Source organism: Oncorhynchus masou, chromosome 7, assembly GCF_036934945.1.
Source record: "Oncorhynchus masou masou isolate Uvic2021 chromosome 7, UVic_Omas_1.1, whole genome shotgun sequence".
Classification (NCBI taxonomy): domain Eukaryota; kingdom Metazoa; phylum Chordata; class Actinopteri; order Salmoniformes; family Salmonidae; genus Oncorhynchus; species Oncorhynchus masou.
In genome coordinates this window covers 2,964,159-2,979,733 of record NC_088218.1, presented here as the reverse complement: position 1 = coordinate 2,979,733, position 15,575 = coordinate 2,964,159, and the positions used below count along the sequence as shown (strand labels likewise).

The 15,575-nt window shown below is 47.3% G+C and overlaps 1 protein-coding gene across 1 annotated transcript in view; it reads left to right on the top strand.

Annotated features, from left to right (window-relative positions):
• The first annotated feature begins 1,352 nt into the window (after positions 1-1,352).
• The window catches only part of LOC135542910 (protein diaphanous homolog 3-like), a 1,769,082-nt gene continuing 1,754,859 nt past the window's right edge, over positions 1,353-15,575 (top strand). Inside the window, exon 1 of the mRNA XM_064970053.1 lies at positions 1,353-1,604. Within this exon, the coding sequence (XP_064826125.1) occupies positions 1,485-1,604 (120 nt within the window). The 5' untranslated portion in view covers positions 1,353-1,484. The remainder of the gene's footprint in view (positions 1,605-15,575) is intronic.

The window sequence follows — 15,575 nt, the reverse complement described above, 5'->3', positions numbered from 1 at the left end:
CATCTCATATGTATATACTGTCCTCTATACCATCTACTGCATCTTGCCATCTTTATGTAATACATGTATCACTAGCCACTTTAAACTATGCCACTTTTATGTTTACATACCCTACATTACTAATCTCATATGTATATACTGTACTCGATACCATCTACTGCATCTTGCCTATGCCGTTCTGTACCATCGCTCACTCATATATCTTTATGTCCATGTTCTTATTAATTTACACATGTGTGTATAAGGTAGTAGTTGAGGAATTGTTAGGTGAGATTACTCGTTGGTTATTACTGCATTGTCGGAACTAGAAGCACAAGCATTTCACTATACTCGCATAAACATCTGCTAACCATGTTTATGTGACAAATAAAATTTGATTTACTCTATTCCAATGAGGCCAGACACACATGTACAACATGCATGTAAGGGGCACATGAACTCGCAAGCTCAACGAGGAGAGGTAAACGACTGACGTTGAATTCGGAGTGTGTGAATAATGTGAAAAAAAGTCAAATATGTGATTTTAATACAATATGTAAAATTAGGCTAAAGCATACAAAGCAGAAAGACAACCGTTTACATATAATTTCAGGGACAACGAAAATATTTTCATCCCAAAATGTCATGTCTGTCCGACCGACCGCGCCTCAATGATCTATGTCGGGACCAGCTACTAGCAATACAGTCCTCTACAAGCAACCACTAAATAAATGTAAAATTTCCAAAGAAAAGTTTGATGATTCCGACAGACTACACAGAGTAAGATTTTGTAAGAGTTTGATTCAGGGAAAATGTTTTAGTCTACAAGGTAAAACTGTCAACATTTTTGTCAAAACAGCCTTTGTTGATTAATAATCAACGTGCTTTTTTCCCCGCGTCGTTTTTTTATCAGTCTGCTTCATCAATGGAATGGAATGAGTGACATAACGAACGGCCAATCATTTATCTCAAAATTAAAGGCGTTTCCGTTGTCGGCAAAAACAATTGGCTGGAATGAAACGACGTCACACTGACATCTTCCGGTGGCGCGGTTTTCGGACTGAACATTTTTTTTACAGTCAGAAGTTTGAGCTGTAAAAATATCAACTCGCTTTAACGTTGTCTGATAGCTTAACAAACGTTGTCAACGTCGTTTTGCAAATATTTCAACAATTGTATTCAAGAAAAACTACAGTTATCAACACGTTATCTTTTCTATACGTCTTGGAAGGCAAACTACCTGAAAAGCCACAAATAGGATTAAGGAAATCCGACCGTGGTAGTTAGCTAGCTCGTTAGCATCTTTGAAGAAGTCTATTTTCTCTCTCTCTGTCCTCGTTATCACATTGTCTGTTTGTACCCGATATCAGGTTTAAGTAACTTTTCCACCAATATTCTCTTTTGTTAACAAACCGTATTGCATGTTTCGCCGTTTTTTTTGTTGCAAAGGTCGGGTACAGTAGTGACATTGAGTAGCCCAGCTAAGCTAAGCTACTGTAGTTATCATGGAGAACCATTGGAGTAATCTTCAATCCAGTGGACGAGACAAACAGCGAAAGAAGGGATTCACCGCAGGACAAGGTGGATCGTCTGGAGGCGAGGATGGAGACCGTAAACCAAAGTTTGTAAGTAGGCCTTTTCTAAAAATCGATCACTGAAAGTGTCACTGACTCGACACAGTTTAACTCAAGTGAAACAACCCACCCTGGATTGTAAATGAACAGGACGAGCTAACGTGACGGTTTGACAATGCGTTTTTTGCACACCATCCACTATGCAATGATTCAGGCTTGGTAGTTAAATACTTGTTCCCGTAAACCTGCTAATAATTGACATTCCAGTACAATACCATGTACTGATTTTGTTTTGAGAGTCAATCTGTCTTGTCTGCACTCACATTGTGCTAAATCTGTTTTTTTTTCTCCCACTGAAAATGTAAACGTTGACATTAATCATTTGACAAGGATTTGCTCTGTGCCAAATGCTGCAAAGCCCACTCTCTCTCTCTTCAAATGAAAGGGACATTTGTCTCCCCTTTTTCTAATGGTCGTCTGTAATATATCATACAGTCAAACATAGCTACAGATTGTATACCTGAGATTTGTGGTATCCATTACTGGACATTACAGGTTACCTTTACAAAACGTTGTTTGGATTTCAGCAAACTAAGACGGGCATGCAACACCAGAGAACAAACACAACATTGTTTACATTCTTAAACCCTTATAAGTGTCGATGCATAGTGAGTCAGAGGTTCATTTGAAAAACTCTTCACTAAGGGTGTGGTAGCTGACTAATGTTAAAATATCAATGTAGGATATTCAGTCAGTTCAGGACATAGAAGTATTGTTGATATCCCAGATACAGGCCTACAGTCCAGCATTACGTTGTGGTGGTTGTATTTGCTTTGCCTCAGACAAGCTGGGCTGTATCAACAGGTCAAATTAGCCAGGGGATAAGTAGCTAGTTGTAATCCCACTGCCTCTGTACTCTACCGACCGATGTTGTCTGTCTGCTCTGGTCCCTCTTTCTCGACACCACGTGGGGACAAATAAGGTTTGACCTCTCCTTGGGCTGACTGGTCAGAAGTAGTGTTCTGCATAGGGAATAGGGGGCCATTTAAGACTCCGTACTGTGAGTTTGTTCCGGCCACACCAGACATCAGTCGAGTCTTTCAGATGTTCCACTTCTAGAATTAGAACCAGTCTAATGATGATTCTAATTCAAGGGTTCCGGCTTCCACACATTCCTTTTTCATTGCTTCAGCTTTGTTTGTTTATTTTTTAGCAACAATGTTTCAGTTTATTCTGCAGCCAGGTTTAACATTTAAAAAAACCCAACAACACTTTTATTCATTTGCGTTGTCACCTGTGCCAGTATTGAAGAGAAGCATTGATGCTTGTCTTAGGAACTTTTTTTTCTATAAGAGCTTCTTTCATCTTAGAGAAACGGTTCTTTCCTCTTTAGGCAGCAGATCACGGCCGACAAATGTTAATGACATTTTATGAGTGACACAAAACTAATGGAGTATCTCCTCTCTGTCTCTCTCTCTCTCTTCTCTGACTTTTTAATTCTAATCCAATGCAAATACGCAGCAAACGACTGCAGAAGTTGGAAATAAGGCCTGTGTTCCAAATGGCGACATATACCCTATATAGTGCACTACTTTAGACCAAAGCCCTATAGAACCCTATTCCCTATATAGTGCACTACTTTAGACCAGAGCCCTACAGAACCCTATTCCCTATATAATGCACTACTTTAGACCAGAGCCCTACAGAACCCTATTCCCTATATAGTGCACTACTTTAGACCAGAGCCCTATAGAACCCTATTCCCTATATAGTTTACTACTTTAGACCAGAGCCCTATGGAACCCTATCCCCTACATAGTGCACTACTTTGGACCAAAGCCCTATGGAAATAGGTTATGCTACCTTTTCAAATGGAATTGCTGACAGTCTATTACACTGCTGCCCCTAGATTACAGTTTTAATCATTATGAGAGTGTTCTCCTGAGGTCCCTGGGTCCTCTTCCAATCTGTTAAGTACCTTGGTAATGTGACACTCAAACACACACACTCGTTTAGCTCAATCTGGGCGGTAAAATGTATTTTTTTCTTTTTTTTTCTAGAGACATTTCAGAGATTTGGAATGGAGGGATTGACACAGGGAGTGTAGAACAGGAAAACAGCTGAACAGATTGTGATAGTGTACCCGTTTCGCCTCAATGGATCTGAGTCCCAAATTGGACCCTATGTACTATGGCGTGAAGTGCACAGTATAGGAAACAAGTTTCTATTTGGGATGAACCCCCCCTCCCCCAATGTTCAGTTGGGGTGGGGTTTTCTTGAAGGCCAGAGATCCCTGTGACATTGTTGGAGGGAATTAAACAAAAAAAGTCAAAGTCAACTGTGGTGTTGCCATGGTTACGTCATGCTGGAGGATTCCGGAGTGTGGACTTCCTTGTTGGCGGTAGGTTCTCTCTCTTTCCCTGAGAATGTTCCGGAGACAGTATAGCGAGTCAGAACATATTTGGACTGTAACTGTGTGCACTGAATTATAATAAGAGTTCTGTACCTCCCAACTTGTTTATTCTCAGCAACGCTTTGACCCAGTGACCTCCTGCCGTAGACTAGTGTCTGGTTGTTTAAACAGCACTTTGACCTAGTGACCTCCTGCCGTAGACTAGTGTCTGGTTGTTTAAACAGCACTTTGACCTAGTGACGACCTGCCGTAGACTAGTGTCTGGTTGTTTTAAACAGCACTTTGACCTAGTGACCTCCTGCTGTAGACTAGTGTCTGGTTGTTTAACCAGCACTTTGACCTAGTGACCTCCTGCCGTAGACTAGTGTCTGGTTGTTTAAACAGCACTTTGACCTAGTGACCTCCTGCCGTAGACTAGTGTCTGGTTGTTTAACCAGCACTTTGACCTAGTGACCTCCTGCCGTAGACTAGTGTCTGGTTGTTTAAACAGCACTTTGACCTAGTGACCTCCTGCCGTAGACTAGTGTCTGGTTGTTTAAACAGCACTTTGACCTAGTGACCTCCTGCCGTAGACTAGTGTCTGGTTGTTTAAACAGCACTTTGACCTAGTGACTTCCTGCCGTAGACTAGTGTCTGGTTGTTTAAACAGCACTTTGACCTAGTGACCTCCTGCCGTAGACTAGTGTCTGGTTGTTTAAACAGCACTTTGACCTAGTGACCTCCTGCCGTAGACTAGTGTCTGGTCCAGAGGGTGATCATCAAGCTGCCTCACACTACAGGACATGGGCTCCTGCCCTGTGGGCCGTTCTGGCTCAGACAAGAATACTTAGAACCGAGCGACTGCCGTTCTGTGTGTGTGTGTGTGCTTTTCTATGTGTGTGTGTGTGTGCTTTTCTATGTGTGTGTGTGTGTGCTTTTCTATGTGTGTGTGTGTGGTTTTCTGTGTCGTCTCTGTGTGGTTCTGTTGTCTGTTGGTAACAGTGTGGGGTCTGAGTCTCTGTCTGTTGGTAACAGTCTGGGGTCTGAGTCTCTGTCTGGTGGTAACAGTCTGGGGTCTCTGTCTGTTGGTAACAGTCTGGGGTCTCTGTCTGTTGGTAACAGTGTGGGGTCTCTGTCTGTTGGTAACAGTGTGGGGTCTCTGTCTGTTGGTAACAGTGTGGGGTCTCTGTCTGGTGGTAACAGTCTGGGGTCTCTGTCTGTTGGTAACAGTGTGGGGTCTCTGTCTGTTGGTAACAGTGTGGGGTCTCTGTCTGTTGGTAACAGTCTGGGGTCTCTGTCTGTTGGTAACAGTCTGAGTCTCTGTCTGTTGGTAACAGTCTGGGGTCTGAGTCTCTGTCTGGTGGTAACAGTCTGGGGTCTCTGTCTGTTGGTAACAGTCTGGGGTCTGAGTCTCTGTCTGTTGGTAACAGTCTGGGGTCTGAGTCTCTGTCTGGTGGTAACAGTCTGGGGTCTCTGTCTGTTGGTAACAGTCTGGGGTCTGAGTCTCTCTGTCTGGTGGTAACAGTGTGGGGTCTCTGTCTGGTGGTAACAGTCTGGGGTCTGAGTCTCTCTGTCTGGTGGTAACAGTGTGGGGTCTCTGTCTGGTGGTAACAGTCTGGGGTCTCTGTCTGTTGGTAACAGTCTGGGGTCTCTGTCTGTTGGTAACAGTCTGGGGTCTCTGTCTGTTGGTAACAGTGTGGGGTCTCTGTCTGTTGGTAACAGTGTGGGGTCTCTGTCTGTTGGTAACAGTCTGGGGTCTGAGTCTCTGTCTGTTGGTAACAGTCTGGGGTCTGAGTCTCTGTCTGTTGGTAACAGTCTGGGGTCTGAGTCTCTGTCTGGTGGTAACAGTCTGGGGTCTCTGTCTGGTGGTAACAGTCTGGGGTCTCTGTCTGTTGGTAACAGTCTGAGTCTCTGTCTGTTGGTAACAGTCTGGGGTCTGAGTCTCTGTCTGGTGGTAACAGTCTGGGGTCTCTGTCTGTTGGTAACAGTGTGGGGTCTCTGTCTGTTGGTAACAGTCTGGGGTCTGAGTCTCTGTCTGTTGGTAACAGTCTGGGGTCTGAGTCTCTGTCTGGTGGTAACAGTCTGGGGTCTCTGTCTGTTGGTAACAGTCTGAGTCTCTGTCTGTTGGTAACAGTCTGGGGTCTCTGTCTGTTGGTAACAGTCTGAGTCTCTGTCTGTTGGTAACAGTCTGGGGTCTCTGTCTGTTGGTAACAGTCTGAGTCTCTGTCTGTTGGTAACAGTCTGGGGTCTCTGTCTGTTGGTAACAGTCTGGGGTCTCTGTCTGTTGGTAACAGTCTGGGGTCTGAGTCTCTGTCTGTTGGTAACAGTCTGGGGTCTCTGTCTGTTGGTAACAGTCTGGGGTCTCTGTCTGTTGGTAACAGTCTGGGGTCTCTGTCTGTTGGTAACAGTCTGGGGTCTCTGTCTGTTGGTAACAGTCTGGGCTCTCTGTCTGTTGGTAACAGTCTGGGCTCTCTGTCTGTTGGTAACAGTCTGGGCTCTCTGTCTGTTGGTAACAGTCTGGGCTCTCTGTCTGTTGGTAACAGTCTGGGCTCTCTGTCTGTTGGTAACAGTCTGGGCTCTCTGTCTGTTGGTAACAGTCTGGGGTCTCTGTCTGTTGGTAACAGTCTGGGGTCTCTGTCTGTTGGTAACAGTCTGGGGTCTCTGTCTGTTGGTAACAGTCTGGGGTCTCTGTCTGTTGGTAACAGTCTGGGGTCTCTGTCTGTTGGTAACAGTGTGGGGTCTCTGTCTGGTGGTAACAGTGTGGGGTCTCTGTCTGTTGGTAACAGTCTGGGGTCTCTGTCTGTTGGTAACAGTCTGGGGTCTCTGTCTGTTGGTAACAGTGTGGGGTCTCTGTCTGGTGGTAACAGTCTGGGGTCTCTGTCTGGTGGTAACAGTCTGGGGTCTCTGTCTGTTGGTAACAGTCTGGGGTCTCTGTCTGTTGGTAACAGTCTGGGGTCTGAGTCTCTCTGTCTGTTGGTAACAGTGTGGGGTCTCTGTCTGTTGGTAACAGTCTGGGGTCTCTGTCTGTTGGTAACAGTCTGGGGTCTCTGTCTGTTGGTAACAGTGTGGGGTCTCTGTCTGGTGGTAACAGTGTGGGGTCTCTCTGTCTGTTGGTAACAGTGTGGGGTCTCTGTCTGTTGGTAACAGTGTGGGGTCTCTGTCTGTTGGTAACAGTCTGGGGTCTCTGTCTGTTGGTAACAGTGTGGGGTCTCTGTCTGTTGGTAACAGTCTGGGGTCTGAGTCTCTGTCTGGTGGTAACAGTGTGGGGTCTCTGTCTGTTGGTAACAGTCTGGGGTCTCTGTCTGTTGGTAACAGTCTGGGGTCTCTGTCTGTTGGTAACAGTCTGGGGTCTCTGTCTGTTGGTAACAGTCTGGGGTCTCTGTCTGTTGGTAACAGTCTGGGGTCTCTGTCTGTTGGTAACAGTGTGGGGTCTCTGTCTGTTGGTAACAGTCTGGGGTCTCTGTCTGTTGGTAACAGTGTGGGGTCTCTGTCTGTTGGTAACAGTCTGGGGTCTCTGTCTGTTGGTAACAGTCTGGGGTCTGAGTCTCTGTCTGGTGGTAACAGTCTGGGGTCTCTGTCTGTTGGTAACAGTGTGGGGTCTCTGTCTGTTGGTAACAGTGTGGGGTCTCTGTCTGTTGGTAACAGTCTGGGGTCTGAGTCTCTGTCTGGTGGTAACAGTCTGGGGTCTCTGTCTGTTGGTAACAGTGTGGGGTCTCTGTCTGTTGGTAACAGTGTGGGGTCTCTGTCTGTTGGTAACAGTCTGGGGTCTCTGTCTGTTGGTAACAGTCTGGGGTCTCTGTCTGTTGGTAACAGTGTGGGGTCTCTGTCTGTTGGTAACAGTGTGGGGTCTCTGTCTGTTGGTAACAATCTGGGGTCTGAGTCTCTCTGTCTGGTGGTAACAGTCTGGGGTCTCTGTCTGTTGGTAACAGTCTGGGGTCTGAGTCTCTCTGTCTGTTGGTAACAGTCTGGGGTCTCTGTCTGTTGGTAACAGTCTGGGGTCTCTGTCTGTTGGTAACAGTGTGGGGTCTCTGTCTGTTGGTAACAGTGTGGGGTCTCTGTCTGTTGGTAACAGTCTGGGGTCTCTGTCTGGTGGTAACAGTCTGGGGTCTCTGTCTGTTGGTAACAGTCTGGGGTCTCTGTCTGTTGGTAACAGTCTGGGGTCTGAGTCTCTCTGTCTGTTGGTAACAGTGTGGGGTCTCTGTCTGTTGGTAACAGTCTGGGGTCTCTGTCTGTTGGTAACAGTCTGGGGTCTCTGTCTGTTGGTAACAGTGTGGGGTCTCTGTCTGGTGGTAACAGTGTGGGGTCTCTGTCTGTTGGTAACAGTCTGGGGTCTCTGTCTGTTGGTAACAGTGTGGGGTCTCTGTCTGTTGGTAACAGTCTGGGGTCTCTGTCTGTTGGTAACAGTGTGGGGTCTCTGTCTGTTGGTAACAGTCTGGGGTCTGAGTCTCTGTCTGGTGGTAACAGTGTGGGGTCTCTGTCTGTTGGTAACAGTCTGGGGTCTCTGTCTGTTGGTAACAGTCTGGGGTCTCTGTCTGTTGGTAACAGTCTGGGGTCTCTGTCTGTTGGTAACAGTCTGGGGTCTCTGTCTGTTGGTAACAGTGTGGGGTCTCTGTCTGTTGGTAACAGTGTGGGGTCTCTGTCTGTTGGTAACAGTCTGGGGTCTCTGTCTGTTGGTAACAGTGTGGGGTCTCTGTCTGTTGGTAACAGTCTGGGGTCTCTGTCTGTTGGTAACAGTCTGGGGTCTGAGTCTCTGTCTGGTGGTAACAGTCTGGGGTCTCTGTCTGTTGGTAACAGTGTGGGGTCTCTGTCTGTTGGTAACAGTGTGGGGTCTCTGTCTGTTGGTAACAGTCTGGGGTCTGAGTCTCTGTCTGGTGGTAACAGTCTGGGGTCTCTGTCTGTTGGTAACAGTGTGGGGTCTCTGTCTGTTGGTAACAGTGTGGGGTCTCTGTCTGTTGGTAACAGTCTGGGGTCTCTGTCTGTTGGTAACAGTCTGGGGTCTCTGTCTGTTGGTAACAGTGTGGGGTCTCTGTCTGTTGGTAACAGTCTGGGGTCTCTGTCTGGTGGTAACAGTCTGGGGTCTCTGTCTGTTGGTAACAGTCTGGGGTCTGAGTCTCTCTGTCTGTTGGTAACAGTCTGGGGTCTCTGTCTGTTGGTAACAGTCTGGGGTCTCTGTCTGTTGGTAACAGTGTGGGGTCTCTGTCTGTTGGTAACAGTGTGGGGTCTCTGTCTGTTGGTAACAGTGTGGGGTCTCTGTCTGTTGGTAACAGTCTGGGGTCTCTGTCTGTTGGTAACAGTGTGGGGTCTCTGTCTGTTGGTAACAGTGTGGGGTCTCTGTCTGGTGGTAACAGTCTGGGGTCTCTGTCTGTTGGTAACAGTCTGGGGTCTCTGTCTGTTGGTAACAGTCTGGGGTCTCTGTCTGGTGGTAACAGTCTGGGGTCTCTGTCTGTTGGTAACAGTCTGGGATCTCTGTCTGTTGGTAACAGTCTGGGGTCTGAGTCTCTCTGTCTGTTGGTAACAGTGTGGGGTCTCTGTCTGTTGGTAACAGTCTGGGGTCTGAGTCTCTCTGTCTGTTGGTAACAGTCTGGGGTCTCTGTCTGTTGGTAACAGTGTGGGGTCTCTGTCTGTTGGTAACAGTCTGGGGTCTGAGTCTCTCTGTCTGTTGGTAACAGTGTGGGGTCTCTGTCTGTTGGTAACAGTCTGGGGTCTGAGTCTCTCTGTCTGTTGGTAACAGTGTGGGGTCTCTGTCTGTTGGTAACAGTCTGGGATCTGAGTCAGGAACTTTCTGATTTAACTTTATCGATGGAGGGGCAACAGTCCGTTTTCAAACGTTCGTCGTCGTACTTTGATCTGGTTTTATCCAATTTCATGTGAACGACGTGACTTTGACTGTTCTGAACTTTAAAAAAATCAAAAAATGCCTGTCTAATTTCCCAGAGGCTGAGATCGATACACAGCCTCTCTGTGGGATGTGAGAGAACCGCTTGGTCAATGAACCACTAGTCCACCCTGAAATCAGAACAAGATTACATCAAGTTGAATGTGGGATAGTGAACAGCTATGATTTAACAGAGGATAGGTCCCAGATGGCACCCTGCTCCCTCTATAGGGCACTACTATTATACTGCCCTGCTCCCTCTATAGAGCACTACTATTATACTGCCCTGTTCCCTCTATAGGGCACTACTATTATACTGCCCTGCTCCCTCTATAGGGCACTACTATTATACTGCCCTGCTCCCTCTATAGGGCACTACTATTATACTGCCCTGCTCCCTCTATAGGGCACTACTATTATACTGCCCTGTTCCCTCTATAGGGCACTACTATTATACTGCCCTGCTCCCTCTATAGGGCACTACTATTATACTGCCCTGCTCCCTCTATAGGGCACTACTATTATACTGCCCTGCTCCCTCTATAGGGCACTACTATTATACTGCCCTGCTCCCTCTATAGGGCACTACTATTATACTGCCCTGTTCCCTCTATAGGGCACTACTTTAGTGGTGCCCTGTTCCCTCTATAGGGCACTACTTTTGATCAGAGCACTATGGGTGTGTTAAAAACAGATCCTCACGTCTTACCCCATGTGACGAAATAGGGAGCAAGTCAATGACAACAATCGATGTACTGCAGGTAGTACACATGGAAACAACATCGAAGAACCAGAAACACACAGAGAAACACACAGTTGACTAGTAGTCTGCCGGAGACTAGAACCAGAAACACACAGTTGACTAGTAGTCTGCAGGAGACTAGAACCAGAAACACACAGTTGACTAGTAGTCTGCAGGAGACTAGAACCAGAAACACACAGTTGACTTGAACCAGAAACACACACCACACTCTTCATCAATCATCTTCCTCGTCGTGATGATGATGTGTGTTGTCGCTGGGTTGTTTTGTTTTAGTTTTTGGCTTCCTGGCGCCCAGAGCTGCTGAGGCGTCCACGTGGCTGATGGACACACTGTGAAGGGGGAGGAGTCCAGTAGATACGACTCAGACTGGTTCCCAGAGTCGCCCTCGCTACATGATCGTCACCACACTCTTCACCAATCATCTTCCTCCTCATGATGATGTGTGTTTGTCGCTGGGTTGTTTTTTGTTTTTTGAAGTTGTATCATCTTTGTCTCTTTTCAATATCAGTTTTCTACATTTTTTTTCAACCGGCCTCCTGGTTGTTATGTAACTCCTTCTACCTCTAGAGAGGTGTCTCGTTCAGCTGTGTCGCGAGGGAAGCTGCCCGCCAGCTGAGGCCTCTCTCTGATTGGTTAATTCTTATTCTACCGCTGTAAGGTCATTTCAGTTGACTTGGATGATCATTTGCAATTACATTCCGCCCTGGCTACTGGCTGGTTTGGATCCAAATATTTACAAAGAGGAGGTGAGGAGTCGGACTTGAAGTCGGGGGACCTTGTTTTGGTTTATTGCCTTCAGGTGAAGTGACATGATTCGACCACTAGGTGGTGCTGTAACACCACAAAATAACAAAGGAAACGGAGTTTCTCTATCAGAAGTTGTGACATTTTAAAAGCTGCAGATTTCAAAACTTCATACGGGCTGGGGGCTCGTCTTCAATATACAACCCCCCTTCCCCACTCCACCACCATAACATTCAAAACAAACATGTTTACAGCAATTAGCACAAAGAAAGAAGACAGAATGGTTTTTTTTTTAATGTCTCAACGGTGTTCTTGAATCTGTCCGTAAAGAGTTGCATTTCTGAAAGGAGAATTAGTAGAGGAAATATCACCTTAGCGAGCCCCCCCCACCCCCCCTGTTACAAGTAATAGCTGTTACTGATGCGTCTTGAGCTGTGAAAATGCCCTGCAGTCTTTAATTACAGTAAATGGCTGTTTGCCATAATTCTGTTTTTCACACAAATAAATGCTGAAGGGTTGTGCCACTACTATCCGCTGTGGGGTAAAAACACTATAATTAAATAGAAACCCGGTCGAGTGCATATTTCAGAGAGACATTTCGCTGCACCTGCGATTAACCTCTGCAAATCTGTGTACGTGACCAATAAACTTTGATTTGACACACACACACACACACACACACACACACACCTTGATTAATAAAGCCGTCATGATATAAAACCTAACTCAAGCTGCCGTTCACTGCGTCAGCAAACCCCAGAATGCCGTTGACCAGATGAGGATGAAATGCAGAGAGCAGGTGTCCATATTTGTCACTGACATTCTGATGTTCCCTTCAGAGGGAGATGTCCTCTCTCTCTCTGTGTGTGTGTGTGTGTGTGTGTGTGTGTGTGTGAGATCTATCCAGTGGAGAAAACCGAACATGGTGGGGTCAACCGTAACGACAGGCATTACCGCTAATTACTACCAGCTGATTGAGTCTTTAGTCCTCAGATGTGCTGAATAGCAGCTCTCAGGTGCGTGTGTGTGTGTGTACAGGAGAGAGACAGAAAGGAACAACTGAGCATTCAAGCAGAATAAATGGGGGTCAGTTAGTGACAGGGCTGGTAACATCTATAGGGGAGGTCAGTTAGTGACATGCCTGGTAACATCTATAGGGGGGACAGTTAGTGACATGCCTGGTAACATCTATAGGGGGAGGGGGTCAGTTAGTGACAGGGCTGGTAACATCTATAGGGGAGGTCAGTTAGTGACAGGGCTGGTAACATCTATAGGGGGGGTCAGTTAGTGACAGGGCTGGTAACATCTATAGGGGAGGTCAGTTAGTGACAGGGCTGGTAACATCTATATGGGGGACAGTTAGTGACAGGGCTGGTAACATCTATAGGGGAGGTCAGTTAGTGACAGGGCTGGTAACATCTATAGGGGAGGTCAGTTAGTGACAGGGCTGGTAACATCTATAGGGGAGGTCAGTTAGTGACAGGGCTGGTAACATCTATAGGGGAGGTCAGTTAGTGACAGGGCTGGTAACATCTATAGGGGAGGTCAGTTAGTGACAGGGCTGGTAACATCTATAGGGGGGGTCAGTTAGTGACAGGGCTGGTAACATCTATAGGGGGGGTCAGTTAGTGACAGGGCTGGTAACATCTATAGGGGAGGTCAGTTAGTGACAGGGCTGGTAAAACATCTATAGGGGAGGTCAGTTAGTGACAGGGCTGGTAACATCTATATGGGGGACAGTTAGTGACAGGGCTGGTAACATCTATAGGGGGGACAGTTAGTGACAGGGCTGGTAACATCTATAGGGGGGACAGTTAGTGACAGGGCTGGTAACATCTATAGGGAGGGACAGTTAGTGACAGGGCTGGTAACATCTATAGGGGGGACAGTTAGTGACAGGGCTGGTAACATCTATAGGGAGGGACAGTTAGTGACATGCCTGGTAACATCTATAGGGAGGTCAGTTAGTGACAGGGCTGGTAACATCTATAGGGGGGGTCAGTTAGTGACAGGGCTGGTAACATCTATAGGGGGGACAGTTAGTGACAGGGCTGGTAACATCTATAGGGAGGGACAGTTAGTGACATGCCTGGTAACATCTATAGGGGGGACAGTTAGTGACAGGGCTGGTAACATCTATAGGGGGGACAGTTAGTGACAGGGCTGGTAACATCTATAGGGGGGGGGGTCAGTTAGTGACAGGGCTGGTAACATATATAGGGGGGGTCAGTTAGTGACAGGGCTGGTAACATCTATAGGGGAGGTCAGTTAGTGACAGGGCTGGTAACATCTATAGGGGAGGTCAGTTAGTGACAGGGCTGGTAACATCTATAGGGGGTGGGGGTCAGTTAGTGACGGGTCTGGTAACATCTATAGGGGGGAGGTCAGTTAGTGACAGGGCTGGTAACATCTATAGGGGAGGTCAGTTAGTGACAGGGCTGGTAACATCTATAGGGGGGGACAGTTAGTGACAGGGCTGGTAACATCTATAGGGGGGTCAGTTAATGACAGGGCTGGTAACATCTATAGGGGGGACAGTTAGTGACAGGGCTGGTAACATCTATAGGGGGGTCAGTTAATGACAGGGCTGGTAACATCTATAGGGGGACAGTTAGTGACAGGGCTGGTAACATCTATAGGGGGAGGGGGTCAGTTAGTGACAGGGCTGGTAACATCTATAGGGGGACAGTTAGTGACAGGGCTGGTAACATCTATAGGGGGGACAGTTAGTGACAGGGCTGGTAACATCTATAGGGGAGGTCAGTTAGTGACAGGGCTGGTAACATCTATAGGGGAGGTCAGTTAGTGACAGGGCTGGTAACATCTATAGGGGAGGTCAGTTAGTGACAGGGCTGGTAACATCTATAGGGGGGACAGTTAGTGACAGGGCTGGTAACATCTATAGGGGGGACAGTTAGTGACAGGGCTGGTAACATCTATAGGGGAGGTCAGTTAGTGACAGGGCTGGTAACATCTATAGGGGAGGTCAGTTAGTGACAGGGCTGGTAACATCTATAGGGGTGGTCAGTTAGTGACAGGGCTGGTAACATCTATAGGGGAGGTCAGTTAGTGACATGCCTGGTAACATCTATAGGGGGGGACAGTTAGTGACAGGGCTGGTAACATCTATAGGGGAGGTCAGTTAGTGACAGGGCTGGTAACATCTATAGGGGAGGTCAGTTAGTGACAGGGCTGGTAACATCTATAAGGGAGGTCAGTTAGTGACAGGGCTGGTAACATCTATAGGGGAGGTCAGTTAGTGACAGGGCTGGTAACATCTATAGGGGAGGTCAGTTAGTGACAGGGCTGGTAACATCTATAGGGAGGGACAGTTAGTGACAGGGCTGGTAACATCTATAGGGGAGGTCAGTTAGTGACAGGGCTGGTAACATCTATAGGGAGGGACTGTTAGTGACAGGGCTGGTAACATCTATAGGGGAGGTCAGTTAGTGACAGGGCTGGTAACATCTATAGGGGAGGTCAGTTAGTGACAGGGCTGGTAACATCTATAGGGGAGGTCAGTTAGTGACAGGGCTGGTAACATCTATAGGGGAGGTCAGTTAGTGACAGGGCTGGTAACATCTATAGGGAGGGACAGTTAGTGACAGGGCTGGTAACATCTATAGGGGAGGTCAGTTAGTGACAGGGCTGGTAACATCTATAGGGGAGGTCAGTTAGTGACAGGGCTGGTAACATCTATAGGGGGGGTCAGTTAGTGACAGGGCTGGTAACATCTATAGGGGAGGTCAGTTAGTGACAGGGCTGGTAACATCTATAGGGGAGGTCAGTTAGTGACAGGGCTGGTAACATCTATAGGGGAGGTCAGTTAGTGACAGGGCTGGTAACATCTATAGGGGAGGTCAGTTAGTGACAGGGCTGGTAACATCTATAGGGAGGGACAGTTAGTGACAGGGCTGGTAACATCTATAGGGGAGGTCAGTTAGTGACAGGGCTGGTAACATCTATAGGGGGGGAGGTCAGTTAGTGACAGGGCTGGTAACATCTATAGGGGGGAGGTCAGTTAGTGACAGGGCTGGTAAAACATCTATGGGGGGAGGTCAGTTAGTGACAGGGCTGGTAACATCTATAGGGGAGGTCAGTTAGTGACAGGGCTGGTAACATCTATAGGGGGGACAGTTAGTGACAGGGCTGGTAACATCTATAGGGGGGAGGTCAGTTAGTGACAGGGCTGGTAACATCTATAGGGGGAGGTCAGTTAGTGACAGGGCTGGTAACATCTATAGGGGG